Here is a 20,096-nt window from a genome sequence, read left to right as displayed (position 1 = left end):
TTTTAGATTACTTACAGTGTGGAAACAGGCCCTTCGGCCCAACAAGTCCACACCGACCTGCCGAAGCGCAACCCACCCATACACCCCTTACCTAACTCTATGGGCAATTTAGCATGGCCAATTCACCTGACCCGCACATCTTTGCACTGTGGGAGGAAACCGGAGCACCCGGAGGAAACCCACGCAGACACGGGGAGAACGTGCAAACTCCACACAGTCTGTCGCCTGAGGCGGGAATTGAACCCAGGTCCCTGGCGCTGTGAGGTAGCAGTGCTAACCACTGTGCCACCGTGCTGCCCGTTCTGCAGCAGTTCAACCATTTACCACCTTCTCTAGACTAATCAGGAATGGGTAATAAATGCTGGTCTTGTCTGGGGTGTCTAAATCCCATGAATCAACAAAATAAGCTGCGAGAATGACAGCACAAAATGCACCTGGGAATTTGACACCAATGTCAGTGTCAAAAAGTGTGGCGCTGGAAAAGCACAGCTGAGAAGCAGGACAATCAATGTTTCAGGCATACGCTCTTCATCAGGAATGTGGGGAGGGGGGGTGGGTCCAAGGGGCCTAAGAGTTAAATGGGAGGGGTGTGGAGATTGGGGCGGGGGGAAGGTAGCTGGGAATGCGATTGGTGGATGAAAGTGGGGGATGATGGTGATAGGTCGGAGAGGAGGGTGCAGTGGAAAGGTGGAAGGAAGATGGATGGGTAGAACAGGTCATGAGGGTGGTGCTGAGTTGGAGGGTTGGATCTGGGATGAGGTAGGGGGAGGGGAAATTTGGAAACTGGTGAAGCCGACGTTGTTGCCTTGTGTTTGGAGGGTCCCAAGGCAGAAGATGAGGGGTTCTTCCTCCAGGCATTAGGTGGCTTGGATTTGGGAATGGAGGAGGCCCAGGACTTATATATCTTTGGTGGAGTGGGAGGGGGAGTTGAAATGTTCGGCCACAGGGCGATGGGGATGTTTGGTGTGTGTGAGTGTCCCAGAGATGTTCTCTGAAACGTTGCACAAGCTGATGTCCTGTCTCCCCAATGTAGAGGAGACCACACCGAGAGCAATGGACACAGTAGATGAGATTTTTGGACATGCAGGAAAATCTCTACTGGCTGTGGAAGGATCCTTTGGGGCCTTATGTGGAGGTGAGGGGGGAGGTGTGGGTGCAGATTTTACACCCCTTGTGGAAGCAGGGGAAGGTGCCGGGCTGGAGGATTGGGGGGGGGTCGGGTGGGGGGGGTGGTGGTGGTTTGGACCTAACAAGGGAGTCGCAGAGGGAAAGGGAATGGTCTCGGTGGAATGCTGAAAGGGTTGGGGAGTGAAATATTGACACGGAGGTCTAGAGTTGTTTTCGAAAGTGTAATTTGAAGCAAATCCTGTGGTGACAATGCATTGCAGTTTGATGAGTCTCGTTTTGTTCACTAGGTGCAGTGAGATCATCAACAGGGAAAAAGGAGTAACAGCAAATGAATGAGATACCAGAACAGCATTGAAACAATAGCACGCTGTCTCCTGAGTTAGTGTGTTAACTCATCAGGTTACTCATCAAAGGCTGGTGTTGCAACAAAACAGCCATGACATTAATAGTAAGGAACAGAAGTAGGTCATTCAGCCCATCAAGCCTGCTCAATCAGATCATGGCTGTTCTGATAACCCTCAATTCCACATTCTTGCTTTTTCCCCCATAACCCTTGATTCCCTTCCTGATTAAAATCTGTCTATATCAGCCTTGAGTGTACTTAAATGACTCAACATCAACAGAGACTTCCACAAATTCACTATCCATGACATAGAATCATAGAGTCATAGAGATGTACAGCACGGAAACAGACCCTTCTGTCCAACCCGTCCATGCCGACCACATATCCCAACCCAATCTAGTCTCAACTGCCAGCACCCGGCCCATATCCCTCCAAACCCTTCCTATTCATATACCCATCCAGATGCCTTTTAAATGTTGTAATTGTACCAGCCTCCACCACTTCCTCTGGCAGCTCATTTTCTTCAAAGTTCCAAAACAATGTAACAGCATATAAAACAGTAATTGCTGCTCCTGGAATTTGAGGAAATCACCTCCAACATCTAAAATACCTCAAAAAAGGAACAGCTGTTAAAGCCAGAAATTTTTCCCATCCTTCATCTTGGATTACCCAGAATCCTGATGAAGATGTCCGTGTGATATTTTGGCCTCTGGTCTAAACTGTACTGTCCGTATGTGAGACACATCCAGCTGGGTTTTTCTGGGCCTGAGATGGTGGGGTTTGTTGGATGGGAAAGTAACTGCATCTTAACAGCTCCCCAATGCAAACACACTACCAGAGGTCGAACACTGCCACACTCATCCTCCTTACACCAGTCTCAGTGGCTACTCAGTAATTTCAGGCAGAGGATGAACCATGAATAAGTGTCAGCAGAAGATGCTGTTGTCCTTGGAAACAAGATGGAGGTTAATACATCACATTATTATCTGTTTCCCCTTCTGGGAGTCTAGGACCAGAGGGTATTGTAAAGAGGCACCAATTTCAGACCAAGACAAAGAGGAATGTGGGCTTCACGGTGGCTCAGTGGTTAGCACTGCTGCCTCACAGCACCAGGGACCCGGGTTCAATTCCAGCCTTGGGCGACTGTCTATGTGGAGTTTGCATGTTCTCCCCGTGATGGCCATGTTAAATTGCCCAGTGTTCAGGGATGTGTCGGTTAGGTGTATTAGTCAGGGGGGAACGGGTCTGGATGGGATACCCTTTGGAGGGTCGGTGTGGACTTGTTGGGCCTGTTTCTACACTGTAAAAGAATTTCTTCTTCGTGATCCTATTGAGTGGCAGAGCAGGCTTGAGGGGCTAAATGGCCTACTCCTGCTCCTGTTTCTTATGATATAATGTTCTTAATCCATGCACTGATAGGCACATTTACTAACTATTACCAATAAGAAGTAGGTAAGATGTGTGCTTCCAGAGGGAGACTGTGCCAGACTCCATTCAACTCCAAACTGCCCCAAATATTCTGCCCAGCCTGGCCCTGTTTCTGCCCAGTAGCTGTGTTATAGATCAGACTAGGAGGATCTTTGGCATAGATCAGGCATTAATGCTCCCATACCCATTAGCTTGTGTAATGGGGAGTAGAAGGGAAACAATGATGGGTTTAGATGAGAGATGGTGGGAGGATAATCAAATGTGGTAGAACTACTGGCACAGACTGAGGAGGTGACAGTGTAGGGGTAATGTTACTGAAACGGTATTTCTGGAGGCCCAGGCTAATGTTTGAAGGACATGGGTTTGAATCCGAGTGTGGCAGCTGGTGAAATTTGAATTCAGTAAAATCAGGAATTAAAACAGCAGGGCCAATGGTGACCAGGTAACATAGAGCCGTAGAGTCATAGAGATGTACAATATGGAAACAGATCCTTCGGTCCAACCCGTCCATGCCAACCAGATATCCCAACCCAATTTAATCACACCTGCCAGCACCTGGTCCATATCCCACCAATCCCTTCCTATTCATATTCCCATCCAAATGCTTCTTAAATGTTGCAATTGTAACAGCCTCCAGCACATCCTCTGGCAGCTCATTCCATACACGTACCACCCTCTGTGTGAAAAAGTTGCCCCTTCAGGCTCTTTTATATCTTTCCCCTCTCACCCTAAACCAATGCGCTCTAGATCTGGACTCCCCAACCCCAGGAAAAAGACTTCGTCTATTTGTCCTATCCATCACACCACAACCTGTATAACTGCACTGAGACAGCCCTACTTCTGAACTCTCATCCTCTTGCAATGAAAACCAATACGCCATTCACCTTCCTAACTGTGTGCTGCATCAGCCTGTCTACCTTCATTGATCGATGTACAAGGGTGAACACGGTGTCTCAGTGGTTAGCACTGCTGCCTCACATTGCTAGGAACCCAGGTTCGATTCCAGCCTTGTGCGACTGTCTGTGTGGAGTTTGTGTATTCTCCCTTTGTCTGTGTGGGTTACTTCTGGGTGCTCTGGTTTCCTCCCACAGTCCAAACATGTGCAGATTAGGGTGGATTGGCAATTCTAGATTGCTCATAATGTCCAGGGATGTGCAAGTTAGGTAGGTATGCCGTGGCAAATGACTGGTTATAGGGAAAGTGGACGTGTCTGGGTGGGATGCTCTTCGGAGGGTTGGTGTTGATTTTATGGGCCGAATGGCCTGTTCCCACATTATAGGGATTCTATGAAGTACACCCTTTGTACACCCACACTTTCCCCTATATCACCATTTAAATAATGCCCTGCCTTTCTGTTTGCCACACTGGAGTGTGGTCTAGTGGCACAGTGGTAATGTCCCTATCTCTGAGCCAGGATGTCCAGATTCACATCTCACTGTTCCAGAGATGTATAATAACACCCTTGAAAAGGTTGATTAGATTTCTCCATGTTATACTACAGTGGCAAAGATTGTCTCTCTCCAGTCTCACTCCATCAGCCCTTCTGCACTATTTACCTCAATCACTCCCTGTGGGTTCTCACTGCTCTCAAAGAAAAGATGATTTGCCCAAGGGAAATTTTAAGCCTTTTTAGCTGTGAGGACAGGCTATGAAGATTTAGAACACCTTGAAGCTTCACTGTGCTGGTACAGTGCAGCATAAACGTGCAGCTTCTCCAGGGTAAAGCTCCCTGAGATGAATTTTTAGAAACCCTTTCTTCTTGAGTTGGTTCATTAAGCTATTGCTAAGCAACTTGGTGAAAGTCACGAATAAGTCATCAACTGGGAATTGGAAAAGGATGGGCTGTAATGGGAGTTTGACGTGGGAATCTCGACAGTGAATGTGCAAATATATTCCAGTCTTCTCTCTCCCTCTCACTTTCTCCCAATTTAAATAAAACGCACAAACACTTTCCTTTCCAAACGAGCTGAATATTTACAAGGTTTTACTTATTCGATCTTGGCTGTTGGACAATTGCATCATTGCTTGGTTGGAAGAATGTTAAATGTAGGAGAACAAATCAGCTGAAGTGTGTTGCAAGAACATAACATGTTCAGATGTAAACATAAGCCTCAGGATAATAAGCTGAGGTTATTGAAAACCCAGCAGGTGTGGCACACATGAATCTCTCTCGAACGTATGTTGTTCGACAGGAGGTGCATTCTGTGCCCGGTTTCTTCCACTTGCAGTCCAGCACATGTGGCAGAATGGATAACAGAGTCCGGAAAACAGAGAGCAGGTGTTTGAGAATCACTCCTTAAGGAAGATGTTCCACAGGGATAGATGTTCGGCCCACTGTTCTACCAGTTACAAACACAACTTGGACCCAGAAATGAGAGAACCTCCATTTCCAAATTTGCAGATGATACCAATTTTACGGTGTAGTTAATGTCTTGGGTTTCTATGAGACCCACAACTGGAGCACTTAACAGTATTAGTCTTTGCATTTAAAATGTAGCTGGCTTTGGAGGCTTTATTAAGAACAGTTACAGAGGCTAGACCTTTATCCATCAAAGCTTAGAAGGAGGAGGGATGATGTGAGGGGATTTGATAGCGCAGCTGTTGGGGATCATAAAACCCAAGGATATAGCTACAGAGTAAGAGAGAGCTCATTTACAATTTCGGTGTGAAGGGAATCCTCTCCCAGAGGGGAGTGAATGACTTGAATTCTCTACCCCAGAGAGAAGTGGAGGCTAGATTGCTGGGACTATTTATGGAGCTATTGAGATGTACCGCACGGAAACAGACCATTCGGTCCAATTTGTCCACAATGACCAGATATCCCAACCTACTCTCGTCCCATTTGCCAGCATTGGGCAATAGGTATATTATTCATATACACATCCAGATGCACTTTAAATATTGTAATTGTACCAGTCTCCACCACATCCTCTGGCAGCTCATTCCACACGCGCACCACCCTCTGCATGAAAAAGATTAGATTAGATTAGATTACTTACAGTGTGGAAACAAGCCCTTCGGCCCAACAAGTCCACACCGACCCGCCGAAGCGCACCCCACCCCTACCCCTACATTTACCCCTTACCTAACACTACGGGCAGTTTAGCATGGCCAATTCACCTGACCCGCACATCTTTGGACTGTGGGAGGAAACCAGAGCACCCGGAGGAAACCCACGCAGACACAGGGAGAATGTGCAAACTCCACACAGTCAGTCGCCTGAGTCGGGAATTGAACCCAGGTCCCTCGCGCTGTAAGGCAGCAGTGCTAACCACTGTGCCACTGTGCCGCCCAGGAAAAGTTGCCCCTTAGGTCATTTTTAAATCTTTCCCCTCTCACCCTAAATCTCCGCCCTCTAGTTCTGGACTCTCCAATCCAGGGAAAAGATTTTGTCTATTTACCCTATCCATGCCCCTCATGATTTTATAAACCTCTATAAGGTCACCCCTCAGCCTCCAATGCTCCAGGGAAAACAGTCCCAGCCTGTTCAGCCTCTCCCTATAGCTCAAATCCTCCAACCCTGGCAACATCCTTGTCAATCTTATCTGAATCCTTTCAAATTTCACAACCCCCTTATTTAAACGGGAGGTAGATTGATGTTTGAAATAGCAGGGAGTTTAGGATATGTTGATCTGGCATGAAAGAGGATTTGAGACCTGGGCAGATCAACCATGACCATATTGGATGGTGGGTTAGACCTGAGGGCTGTATCGCCTACTCCTGCACCAATTATTAATGTTGTTATGTAATACCAGGAAAAATGTGACAAAATACAAGTAGGTAATGAAAATGTTGCAGAATGGCATGTAGATGGCAACTGAATTTCAATCATGATGGGAGGTGGCACATTTTATTGAAAGGAATAAGGAAGAGAGGAAAATCAGAGTCTAAATGGGGTCAAGAGGTCAAGCTGTAGAGAAGTAGTGAGTCAGATCAATAAGTAAAAAATGAGGTCTGCAGATGCTGGAGATCACAGCTGCAAATGTGTTGCTGGTCAAAGCACAGCAGGTTAGGCAGCATCTCAGGAATAGAGAATTCGACGTTTCGAGCATAAGCCCTTCATCAGGAATAGCTCGAAACGTCGAATTCTCTATTCCTGAGATGCTGCCTAACCTGCTGTGCTTTGACCAGCAACACATTTGCAGTCAGATCAATAAGCCCAACACTGGGCATATTTCTACAGGAAGAGAACCAAAAATAAAAGAAATATGCAAAACCTGGATTGGCTTTGGTTAGACCATGTCTGGAGTATGGTTCACTGTCATGGTGTCCAGGTTATATAACAGACAACCAGGTACAGGAGCAGTTGTCATAAAATGATTTCCCAGAATGATACCAGACTCAGGGGCTCCTGAGTAGGCAGGTGTGAAGGCAACATGATATCATGTAAAATCCGGCAAGGTGGATTTGCCATTGCCTAGTTAATGTTCAAGGGTCATGGGTTCCCCTCCCCCAAGTCCCTCCTCCCTACCTTTTATCTTAGCCTGCTTGGCATACCTTCCTCATTCCTGAAGAAGGACTTATGCCCGAAATGTCGATTCTCCTGCTCCTTGAATGCTGCCTGACCTGCTGTGCTTTTCCAGCAACACATTTTTCAGCTCATGGGTTCAAATCCTACCACAGCAGCTAGTGCAGTACAAATTTGGTCAAAAAGTTCAAATTGGAAATGTCAGTGCTGGGTACCATCAAGGATACTGTAGAACCCATTTGGTACATTATTCCCCTTCAGGAAGGGAATCTACCATCCTACCATCTACCACTCGCTGACAAAAAGAACAGGAAATGACATCACCACAGGAAATGACATCACCACAGGAAATAATATCACCAGCCCAAAGAAACCCAAACATATAAATAGAAAGCAGGAATCATGTACACCGCTTCAACTGAGGAACACTAAAGATGTTCTAGGAGAAAGTGAGGACTGCAGATGCTGGAGATCAGAGCTGAAAATGAGTTGCTGGAAAAGGGCAGCAGGTCAGGCAGCATCCAAGGAACAGGAGAATCGACGTTTCGTGCATGAGCCCTTCTTCAGGAAACTTCAGGATTCCTGAAGAAGGGCTCATGCCTGAAATGTCGATTCTCCTGCTCTTTGGATGCTGCCTGACCTGCTGCGCTTTTCCAGCAACACATTTTCACCACTGAAGGTGTTACCTAGTAGGGTGATGAAATGTCTGGATATGAACCTTCCAGCTCAGCGAGCAAACCTACACCCAGAAACTCAACCTGAGCTACAAATCTTCTCATTACCATCCTTACCTGGTCTGGCCTACGTGTGACTCCAGACCCATGACAACATGTTCACCTCTCCCTGAAAGAATGAAGATAATGAAAGTTTCAAAGGGCTGGCTCCTCCCAGTTTAGGATCTGTCCGTTATACTGCCAATAGCCACCACCCTCACCTGGCATTGCTGGCACTACAGAAATGCCAGCCATCCAATTGGCCAGCTGTTTACCTAGCACAGGACTGCCTCCCAAAGTGCAGGTGAAAGTCTCACCTTAAAGCGATTCAAACTGCTCCAGTGAGAGATCGGGATTGTGGGACCCCTCACTCCAACTTGTTAACCTGTGAAGTGGGCACACGGGGGGCCCATGCAGTCATTTGGGCTCTGCTGATGCCTCAGCTCAATATATGAGTGAGAAATGCACAGACCTGTATGTAATAATAATAATTCTGAGCTGTGTATGTAAATGTGGACATATGTATGGCATTACCTAATGTACAGTGTATCAAATTATTTTATGAATATTTTATGAATAAAGTATATTTTCGAAATATAAAAAAAAGATTCAGCCGAGAGGTAACGACTGTCAGGAAGGAATGAGCTGCCGTAGGTAGGAAGGAAATCTGCCGTCCTTACCTGGTCTGGGCTACATGTGACCTCAGACCCACAGTAATATGATGGAACCTCAACTGTCTTTGTAAATGGTTGAGCAAGGCACAGAGTTCAGGAAAAACTAGGAATGAGCTGAAAATGTGCTGCTGGAAAAGTGCAGCAGGTCAGGCAGCATCCAAGGAGCAGGAGATTTGACGTTTCGGGCATAAACCCTTCTTCAGGAATGCCCGAAACGTCGATTCTCCTGTTCCTTGGATGCTGCCTGACCTGCTGCGCTTTTCCAGCAACACATTTTCAGCTCTGATCTCCAGCATCTGCAGTCCTCACTTTCTCCTCAAAAACTAGGAATGGCCAAACAATGTTGGGGAGGGGGCTAATCAGGAATGCCCACATGAAGGAGGAAAAAACAAAGTTTTAAAGAAAAGTTTTTTCAAAAATGGGCCACTTCTTTTGATTTATTTCCACTCCCCGGTGATGCAGTGAATCACATCTGAGGAATTTAGTTTGGTTTTGATTCTCTTAATTGGCATTCCACTGAGAAGTAAGATCTATAACCTGACACATTTCAGGGCCATGAGCTGTGAACATCATATTGAGATCGAGCTTTAGAGAGGAACTCTTGATTCTCTTGTGTTCATGGTAAGCCCAGGCAGGTTTCACGCTGGGCAAACAGAACACAGATACTAACCTACCCCCTGGGAACACAGAGAGAGCAAAGAAATACGGGTGATAAATTCAACAGAATCACTCTCTGAGAGATTGATTTAAAGGACCAGGAGAATGTGACAGATCAGATCAAAATCCCAACAGACTAGCAGTTCACCACCTGTAACCAGAAATATCCTTTTCTTTCAAGAATATGCTATTCACTGTCAATGATTGGCACATGGTCATTAAATGGAAGCACAGAGTTCAAAGCTCAGCGTATCACTGTGCATAGCCATGGTTACAGGAAGTTTATAACATGTATGGACTATCTCTGAGCACTGTGTTTGGTTGCTGTATCTCCAGAGATAACAAACTCCCTCAAATGGCATTTGTTGTGGATTTACTTTTGACAAAGGCTAAATACATTTCCTTGATTAAATATTTGTTTTTCCATTTTATTCACCGAGAGGTCTATTCACAAGAGGACATGGTAGATAAAGACAAGAACAGCCATTTTGTCAATTCTTCTCAAAAACCCACAGTCTCTTATCACAGCACCAGTCTTCTCTTAAGAGACACCTGGGCTAGAAATTCAATTGTAAATCACTCTGCATGAACAGACTTCAATTAGCCTTTTCACCGGCCTTTACATAACATCCCAAGAAGTATTTATAGCACCACTGATCTTCATTGATGTTAATGCTGTACCTCTATCATCTGACTTTATCTTGCCTTGTCAAGTATATCCATCTAGTCCTTTCTCTCTCTGTTTGCTCTTTCTAACTTCTCTTTAATACACCAATACTTTTTGTCTCCCGATGGCAGTGAGTTCCACACCACTATCTGGGGAAACAGTCCGAGATTTCAATATTTTTTCTCAGAGATGTTACTACACAGCAGGCAGGACTTGAACACAGACCTCCTGGTTCAGGGAACTACAACTGCACCACAAGAGCTCCCTAGTCTAGGTTCTTTTTAGGAGTGCATTTTTTAAAAACAAGTTAACCTATTTTTCTAATCAAACTGTTCAGAGTCATTATTACACAGCTCTGGATCCAGGTCTCCTGGTCCAGGCGTAGGGATGCTACCACTGCATCACAAGAGGGCCTCCCAGTCTGGGTATTACATTTTGTTGCAGGCTTCCTTCAGCCCCCGCATTTTCAATTCATCCAATCAAATGTCAGATTGCCAATTAGCGGGCAACCTGTGGGAAGGTGACCAATTAGAGAAGGAGGTTGGCTGGTGTGGAATGCTCACCACCCAATCAGGACTGCAGGCAAAGATATCAGGCATTAGGGGGTAACATTGTGTATGACAACTCAGTCACAACTACAGGTGTCGAGGTCCCCTGCTCTTGGAATTGGCCTTCGTCTTTGTTTTAGTCTTGAATCAAAATATTTATTTAAAAGTGAGTCAGAAATCATGTAGACAGCGCCACCCTGCTGCCTGTGCTTTGCTTGTTATAAAACCCTTCCTACATCCAACTCCCAGGAAGCGCAGCGTGCCACAAAACAGCACACAACTGATGTGGATTGTTACCTAGTTCGATATTTTGTTAGTGAGTGATTTTGAGATGGCTGGTCAGCTGCAGAAGTCTTCACCTATTTGCTTCCTGTGATTTGGGAAATTGGCCAAATGACAGAGCTCATGATTCATGATTAGATTAGACTTACAGTGTGGAAACAGGCCCTTCGGCCCAACAAGTCCACACCGACCCGCCGAAGCGCAACCCACCCATACCCCTACATCTATCTAACACTACGGGCAATTTAGCTTGACCAATTCACCTGACCCGCACATCTTTGTGACTGTGGGAGGAAACCGGAGCACCCGGAGGAAACCCACGCAGACACGGGGAGAACGTGCAAACTCCACACAGTCAGTCGCCTGAGTCGGGAAATGAACCCGGGTCTACAGGCGCTGTGAGGCAGCAGTGCTAACCACTGTGCCACCGTGCCGCCAGAGGAAGAGGGGCACCCGATTGTGGGGGATATGGGAGCCCACCCAATTGGCTGATGTAAAATATATCCCAAAGTGTTTCCTATTGGAGCTATTAATGAGTACCTGATGTTCATGACTCCTCATTTTAGGCTTACTCAGAAATGAACTCATCTCTACATCCATTCTGTCTAACTCCTCCCTGATTTTAAAAACCTCTATCAGGTCTCTCTTTAGCCTTCCTATTTCTGTTGGAAATAGACTCAGCATGTGCTGATTTTCATTTCTATAACCTCCCAGTTCTGTTTCCATCCCTTTTGTATACTGTTTTTAAAACATCATACACTGATACAGTCATGTGGAGACCAGACTGTACAGGGGACTCTTAGGTTTAATCTAAGCTGAGCTCTAAGTGTGTACTGCTGAAAAAGACAAGTTTTGTTGAAGTTTCCATTTTGCATCAGGACAATTTGCAAGAAGTACCAATCTAAAAGGGAATAACATTTGGAAATGCATGAGAAGAGAGTGCTGATTGGTTGTCAAGTGGACTTACATTGGTAGAGGTTTTCCAGTTGGGAATGCACCAGTTAGAAGATGACTGACAGTTAACTGCCAAGCTTGGTTTAAGTTTAAACCAGGCAGGTTGACTCTGATCGGCTCAGGCATTGCCTTAAGGATGTTGAACTATTGCTTATTTAGTTATGATGAGATGGGCACAATGCGTGTACATATTCTTTCAGCCTGTAAAGCTTGGTTCGATGCTTCTTGCCATTTCACCATTTTGTTTCTGGGCAAGAAAGTCCATTCGCAACATTCACAACCTCCAACCACTTTAAACCATGAAGTGTTAATGAACAGCCATTATGGATCCTCAAATTATCATCTCTGTGGGAAGCTAGAGAAGTGATTGCTGGGCCTTTTGCTGAGATATTTGTATCATCGATAGTCACAGGTGAAATGCTGGAAGACTGGAGGTTGGCGAACGTGGTGCCACTGTTTAAGAAGGGTGGTAAGGACAAGCCAGGGAACTACAGACCGGTGAGCCTGACTTCGGTGGTGGGCAAGTTGTTGGAGGGAATCCTGAGGGACAGGATGTACATGTATTTGGAAAGGCAAGGACTGATTCGGGATAGTTAACATGGCTTTGTGCGTGGGAAATCATGTCTCACAAACTTGATTGAGTTTTTTGAAGAAGTAACAAAGAAGATTGATGAGGGCAGAGCAGTAGATGTGATCTATATGGACTTCAGTAAGGCATTCAACAAGGTTCCCCATGGGAGACTGATCAGCAAGGTTAGATCTCATGGAATTCAGGGAGAACTAGCCATTTGGATACAGAACTGGCTCAAAAGTAGAAGACAGAGGGTGGTGGTGGAGAGTTGTTTTTCAGACGGGAGGCCTGTGACCAGTGGGGTGCCACAAGGATCGGTGCTGGGCCCTCTACTTGTTGTCATTTACATAAATGATTTGGATGCGAGCATAAGAGGTACAGTTAGTAAGTTTGCAGATGACACCAAAATTGGAGGTGTAGTGGACAGCAAAGAGGGTTACCTCAGATTACAACAGGATCTGGACCAGATGGGCCAATGGGCTGAGAAGTGGCAGATGGAGTTTAATTCAGATAAATGTGAGGCGCTACATTTTGGGAAAGCAAATCTTAGCAGGACTTATACACTTAATGGTAAGGTCCTAGGGAGTGTTGCTGAACAAAGAGACCTTGGAGTGCAGGTTCATAGCTCCTTGAAAGTGGAGTTGCAAGTAGATAGGATAGTGAAGGCGGCGTTTGGTATGCTTTTTTTAATTGGTCAGAGTATTGAGTACAGGAGTTGGGAGGTCATGTTGCGGCTGTACAGGACATTGGTTAGGCCACTGTTGGAATGTTGCGTGCAATGCTGGTCTCCTTCTTATCAGAAAAATGTTGTGAAATTTGAAAGGGTTCAGAAAAGATTTACAAGGATGTTGCCAGGGTTGGAGGATTTGAGCTACAGGGAGAGGCTGAACAGGCTGGGGCTGTTTTCCCTGGAGCGTTGGAGGCTGAAGAGTGACCTTATAGAGGTTTACAAAATCATGAGGGGCATGGATAGGATAACTAGACAAAGTCTTTTCCCTGGGGTCAGGGAGTTTAGAACTAGAGGGCATAGGTTTAAGGTGAGAGGGGAAAGATATAAAAGAGACCTAAGGGGCAACTTTTTCACACAGAGGGTGGTACATGTATGGAATGAGCTGCCAGAGGATGTGGTGGAGGCTGGTACAATTGCAACATTTAAGAGGCATCTGGATGGGTATATGAATAGGAAGGGTTTGGAGGGATATGGGCTGGGTGTGGCAGGTGGGACTAGATTGGGTTGGGATATCTGGTTGGCATGGACGTGTTGGACTGAAGGGTCTGTTTCCATGCTGTACATCTCTATGACTCTATGACTATGATTTCTCAAAGATGTGCTTTATTGGCAGTCAGGAAAAGTGGCAGACCCCTGACTGAGTAACCTGAGTGACTCCCTGCTCAGTAGTGCCAGGCCTCAATTGCCCTGATCTTGGGTAATTGGATGCATGGATTGGGGCTAAGAGGTAGCGTCTGAAATCCGCTCTCTGCCCATGCCCCTGACTCCTCTCCTCGAACCCTTATCCTATGACAAGAAGGTATGAACACTTATCTTCCGGTCATTGGATTTGCTGAGGAGTGGGCCTTGGCTGACTGTCTTTAGGACCCAGAAGCTGCCGGCCTCTGTTTAGCTTCTGGAGGCCCAGGATACCAGTGTCATGGCCTGTGATAAACCGAAGCTTTCTATTCAGCTTTTAACAAGCAGATTAACACATACCATGATAAATTTGTCATGTCAGTCAACACACAGCTGAAAGGAAGAAAATCACAGGCTGGAGAATTGCTTTGGAAACTATTAGCAACTAATGCAAAGTACATCTATCGCTTTATCAGAGGTGTCAGGGTGAAACATGGTTAGATATTATGTGTGAGCTTTACAACCTCACTTAAAATTGTTATTGCATTTCTGAAAATCATAACTTTAAGTAAATCATAGGATCTCATAGAAATTTGCTTCCTTCTGTGGGTTGGCACTGCTGCCTTACCGCAACAGAGACCTGGGTTCAATTCCCCCCTGAGGTGACTGTCTGTGTGGAGTTTGTACATTCTCCCTGTGTCTGCATGGGTTTCCTCCTCCAGTCCAAAAAATGTGCAGGGAATGGGTCTGGGCGGGTTGCTCTTCGGAGGGTTGGTGTGAACATGTTGGGCAGAAGGGCCTGTTTCAACACTCTAACTAATCTGATCTATTCTTTGCGGGCGGCACGGTGGCACAGTGGTTAGCACTGCTGCTTCACAGCGCCTGAGACCCGGGTTCAATTCCCGACTCAGGCGACTGACTGTGTGGAGTTTGCACGTTCTCCCCGTGTCTGCGTGGGTTTCCTCCGGGTGCTCCGGTTTCCTCCCACAGTCCAAAGATGTGCGGGTCAGGTGAATTGGCCATGCTAAATTGCCCGTAGTGTTAGGTAAGGGGTGTATGTAGAGGTATGGGTGGGTTGCGCTTCGGCGGGTCGGTGTGGACTTGTTGGGCCGAAGGGCCTGTTTCCACACTGTAAGTAATCTAATCTAATCTAAAATTAACGTTAAAATTGGAGTTAAGTTCCTTCAGACATTTCTCAGGCTCCTGACCTGGTACAGCAGCCTGCCAACATTGGCATGGCAACCTCCCAGCCTGGCACAGCGGCCACCCGGTGTTGGCATGGCGATCCCCTGGCCTGGCACAGCGGCCACCCGGTGTTGGCATGGCGATCCCCTGGCCTGGCACAGCGGCCACCCGGTGTTGGCATGGCAACCTCCCGGCCTGGCACAGCGGCCACCCGGTGTTGGCATGGCGATCCCCTGGCCTGGCACAGCGGCCACCCGGTGTTGGCATGGCGATCCCCTGGCCTGGCATAGCGGCCACCTCCCTTAGGGGGCCTCCTGGCGTTGACGTGGTGACCACTTGGCCTCCTGCAGCGGCCTCCCAGTGTTGGGGTGTCACTGGTGCTGTCAGGAGCCAGGGCCCAGTGTGGACTGGGGTTAGGAGCCTCTGTGATCTGCTAGACTAAACTTTTATTTCTGTAATGCTAGACCTTTTATTAATCTATTGTTTAAAATCTTGTAACTAAAGAAAGCTGTGCCTGGGTACGTTTTGTATCCAAATCAGCACTGTAATTGGCAAGGTATAAACTTTTCACGATATTCATTGAGTATGTATGGCAATTAAGGCTATTCTATTAAATTCTAGAAAAAAGAGCAATGTACAGATTGAATCGCTGCATCGTCCTGGCTGAAACAACTTGCAAAATAAAGTAAATCAATTAATATAAAAGAAAGACTTAAACATTATCAAGTTTGAATGGTGTGCATTCCTAAATGCCTGTTTTCATGAAGAAAATAACCTTTAAAATACATTTGTGTTATACTCCTCTACATTTATAAATGACAATATTGTAAGTAAATGTTAAGAAAGTGCTCAGATGACAAAGTTTTAATACAGACTCCATCTCCTGGCAGAAACCGGTCAGTGCAGGCAGCCCCTGAAGTTCAGAACATTCTGCACTGACTAACTCCTGGTACCAGGATTTCAGTGCAAGTTCAGAACAGGAGCCAGGGAGAAGTAGAGCAGCAAGTCCCCACGAGTGACACCAGAGATGTTAAAGATTGGAACAGAGGGTGGGAACAGGAACTGTGGTGGGTTGGAAAATCAGGAATCAGGGCAGGGCCAGGAATAAGAGGCAGGCTGAGGGAACGTCAGGAATAAGGGAAGAGGAAATATCTTGTGCAGGGGCAGGAAATGGACAGACATGGCAAACTACGTTACAGTGAATCTCTTAATATGAAACAGATATTGTCACTGTTTTATTAATGGTGTTAAGGAGAGACAGCATTACCTGAGTCACATTGAGACTAGACTTATTGTATCTGGTCTCTGCATCTTTCTCTACAAGAGTCTTCAAAGTATTTAATTGGGCTGTGGAATGTTATTGGATGTCCTGAGAATGGTCTTTGAGCTAGCAGTGGTGCATTCTCATTCCTGAGTCACAAGGTTTTGGGTTCATATCCCAATTCAGGGACTGAGTCTGAAACTGAAGGGTGACTGAGGGACTACTGCATTGTTGGAAGGGCTGATCTTTCCAATGAGGTGAGGCATCTGTCTGCCAGCTGTAAAAGATCCCATTGCAGTATTTCAAAGTGATCCGGGGTGTTTTCTCCTGGCCGCTGTTCATGAATCAACCAAGTCACAAAAACAGATTACCTGCTCGCAATAGCAGCGTGTATTGGGACATCATGTTGTGTGCAAATTGCTGGTTGTGTTTCTTGCATTGTAACAGCAATTACACTTCAAAAGGTACTGCATCCGCTTTGAAACACTGTGATGTCCAGCGATCATGGCAAGTGCGAGATAAATGAAAATTCTTTCCTTCAAAATGGCTGCTTAAAACACAAAGGAAGAGTAGCCAATGGGGGCAGCTGATGACATTCCTCAGCAATATAAATCCAGTGATATCCTTTCACAGAGCGCACACTCATCCACAGACCCCAGGCTGTCCATACACAGATCTTTGAAGGTGGAAGGACCACATTGAAAGCTGCTTAAAAATGAAACCCTATTGGGTGGAATGCTGTTGAGAGGGCAGGGGTCTTGCCTGCTGGCAGGGGTGTGTGGTCTGTTCCACTGGAGGCCTACCAAAGCAGCATCCAATCCTACACCTGGAATTAACCCCCTGCATTAAAGGAAGGAGAGAGAATGGGAGAGGGAGGAGTTGGGGGTGAGGGGGGGTGGAAGCTAGCCCAGCAACAGCTGCTGGTCCGTGATAGGCTGGCAGCTCTTGTGTGCTCAGCAACACCATGGTGAAGACCATGGCTGCATTTGGAACTGCACCCAGGCCTGTTTCAGGGAAAGTGCTGTCTGGATGGGAGGGTGGGGTTTCTTTTGTTGGGGAGTGTGGCTAGAGGGGGTCAGAAGCAAGGGCAGGGGGATGGCTCTCAGCAGACATCTCCCCCTACGCCACACTCTACAGACCCCTTGCTCCAGCCCCCACCCCACACTCTAGCCCCCAGCCCTCTCACCAGCCCCCACTCTCCAACCCCCTCACTCCAGCCCCCATCCCACACTCCAGCCCCCACCCTGCGGTACCTCCAGTCCTTCAATGGGGCTGTCCTTTGAAATTCTATGCCACCCACACCCCCAGCTCCCAGTTTGACTGCATGGTGACAGACCTTCCTGCAGCCGGGTTGTTCCTCACAGTGGTGGTTGGGTGTCAGGCCCTTATCTGGTGATCTGTTGCCCTCCCAAAGACCCCAGTTGGTGGCAGGACAGGGAGGTTGAACAAGATTCCTGCCTCATACTTGAGGAAGAATGAGGAAGACACAGGGTTTGAGAGTGCCGCCACTGTACCCAATACGATGTCCTTGCCAGCTCCAAGCTCACCACCTGTGGGAGCAGGAGATTCTGCTCAAAGGATCCTTTGTTTATCAATAGAAGCATGGATACTCTACAACAATCAGGAAGGTACACTAAAACTTTATAAATCTCAGAATTTGCTCAGGATGAGGAACACCAGTCAATGTGAAGAGACTGGAGGAGCTGGAATTTTTCAGAGCAGGGAGTGTTAAAGGGAAATTAAATCTAGCGGCTCGAAATTATGAAGAGGTTTTTGTAGTGGAAAGGGTTAATACTCAAATCTGTAAACGGTCAGCCTCCAAAAGCAGTGATTTAAGACATCAACTAACACCAGAGTCTGGAGAGAGGGAATTCTGTATGGATTTTCATGTTAAGCTTAATTGTGTAAATAGTTAGCAAAATGCTAGTTAAAATGCAAATTTATCAACAGCTTAGCCTCGAGATCCTACCAAGCACAAGACCCCATCTAAGATCCACACCCTAATAACAAATTTTGGATTTTGACTTGCATCAATAGCCAAATATTTAAGATAAGTGGCAAAAAGTATGGGGTGGATGAGTGGGGGGAAATTCTTTTGAGTTAGAGTGATCATCACATTGTCCAGGGCTGATGGATACAAAATGGCAATAAAAATCTGGAACCCTTTCCAAGTTAGCTGTTGAAACAACAGGAGTTTCAAATCAGAGACAGACAGGTGTTAAAGACTCAAGGTCAGTGATGGAGTTCAGGTAAAAATCAGCCACGATCTGTTCAAGTTGCAATAAAGACTCAAAGAGCTTACCGGTCTCCTCCTGTGTCTTGATTTCTTTTAGTTTCTGAATAACCTCCTTTTTATTCTCGGATCGTTGATTCTGATGTTCCTTCCTTCCTGCCCTCACAGCTAAGATGACTCCCCACGCCATTCCCGAGGCACCAATGACCCCACCTCTGGACCCTGAGGAGCAGAGGCAGCGCATGATGGGCAGGAGGTTAAAGGTCATCAAAGAGCTAGTAGTGACTGAGAAAGATCACTTCAACGACTTGGATCTGTGCATCACACACGTGGTTCACCCACTGAGAGAGAAAAGGGTAATATTCTCTAAACATTACTTGAACCTTTCCTCTTAGTAGCTTTGATTTGTTGACTTCCTTTTCAGTGTGCTGACATTCTGTGGGTTTTTGCAGAGTTAAAATCAATTCCACATTTTTACCTCTTGCAGTGTTTTTTTTTCTCATAAGGTCATAGCAGCAGCCCCTCCCAAATCTGGTGACAATACTTTGAACCCTTTTCATTACCAAAGTTACCTATTTCCATTATACCCATTATGTCCCTTCCCTCACTCATCTTCCACTGCAGACCATCCACATGCCTTTGTTATTTGTAGCTCTGATTATTTGAATGTTTTCCTGTCTCTCCTCTCTCTTTCTTCCTTCCTAAAAGCTGATCTCATCCAAAATATTACTGACTATATTCTAACTCACACCACAATGTGTTTGTACATCACCCGGTGCTCACTGATCCTCATTTAGTCCAAGTTGGACAATACCTCCATTTGATAAGTAATTTCTTTGATTTCAAATTCCTCCATGGTCTTGCTTTTTCTTATCTCTCTGACATTCTCAAGGTCTATGAACTTCCAAGATCATTGTGCTCCTGCAGACTGTCACCTCACAGTCTTCCCTGATTTCGTCACTCTGCCATTTACACCTCTGACTAGACCCGAACCTCTGGAATTCTCTCTCCATACCACTCTTTCTCTGTTTTGAAGACACTCTTTGAACCTAGTTCCTTGACCAAGCCTTAGTCACCTGCCCTAACACTTCCTGGCATGGTCAAGTGTGAAATGTTTTCTTAAAACAGTCCATGAAACATCATAGAGCAAAGAACGACACAGTACAGCAACAGGCCTTTAGGCCCTCTCAGCTGTGCCAACACATTGAGCCTTTCTGTAAGAAACTGTCTTCACTTACAGGATCTTTTCATGTATTCACCCAGGTGTTACTATTGTGTCTGCTTCCACCACCATCACCACGTTCCAGGCACTCACCACCCTTTGTAGGAAAAACGTGCCCCACATATCTCTTTTAAACACCATCAGACAGTCTAGACTGTGTTGTCTTTGTGATTTGACCTCAATTTGTATCCGCAGATGGAGTGTCTTGATGTCGATGGGTTGTTCAGCAACATTGAATCTGTTCATCAGATATCTGCCAAGCTCTTGTCCATGTTAGAATATGCCATTGCTGAAGATGATCCAGAGATGCAGATGATCGGTATGTGAGCAGTGATGTGTTTATGCTTGACAATGAAGTATCCCTGTGGGAATCACAGGCATCTACAGGGCAGTAGGAGGGCACTGTCTCAGACC

The 20,096-nt window shown here is 46.1% G+C and overlaps 1 protein-coding gene across 2 annotated transcripts in view; it reads left to right on the top strand.

Moving 5' to 3' along the window:
• Positions 1–20,096, top strand: part of arhgef38 (Rho guanine nucleotide exchange factor (GEF) 38) — a 99,506-nt gene that overhangs the window by 23,679 nt on the left and 55,731 nt on the right. For both annotated transcript variants that reach the window (XM_060851623.1, XM_060851624.1), the window contains exons 2-3: positions 18,629–18,816; positions 19,878–20,001. In XM_060851623.1, the coding sequence (XP_060707606.1) occupies positions 18,629–18,816; positions 19,878–20,001 (312 nt within the window). The remainder of the gene's footprint in view (positions 1–18,628; positions 18,817–19,877; positions 20,002–20,096) is intronic.

The sequence above is a fragment of the Hemiscyllium ocellatum genome, chromosome 36 (assembly GCF_020745735.1).
Source record: "Hemiscyllium ocellatum isolate sHemOce1 chromosome 36, sHemOce1.pat.X.cur, whole genome shotgun sequence".
Classification (NCBI taxonomy): Eukaryota; Metazoa; Chordata; class Chondrichthyes; order Orectolobiformes; family Hemiscylliidae; genus Hemiscyllium; species Hemiscyllium ocellatum.
The sequence above is the reverse complement of the archived record's forward strand: the minus strand, read 5'-3'. Positions and strand labels throughout refer to the sequence as shown.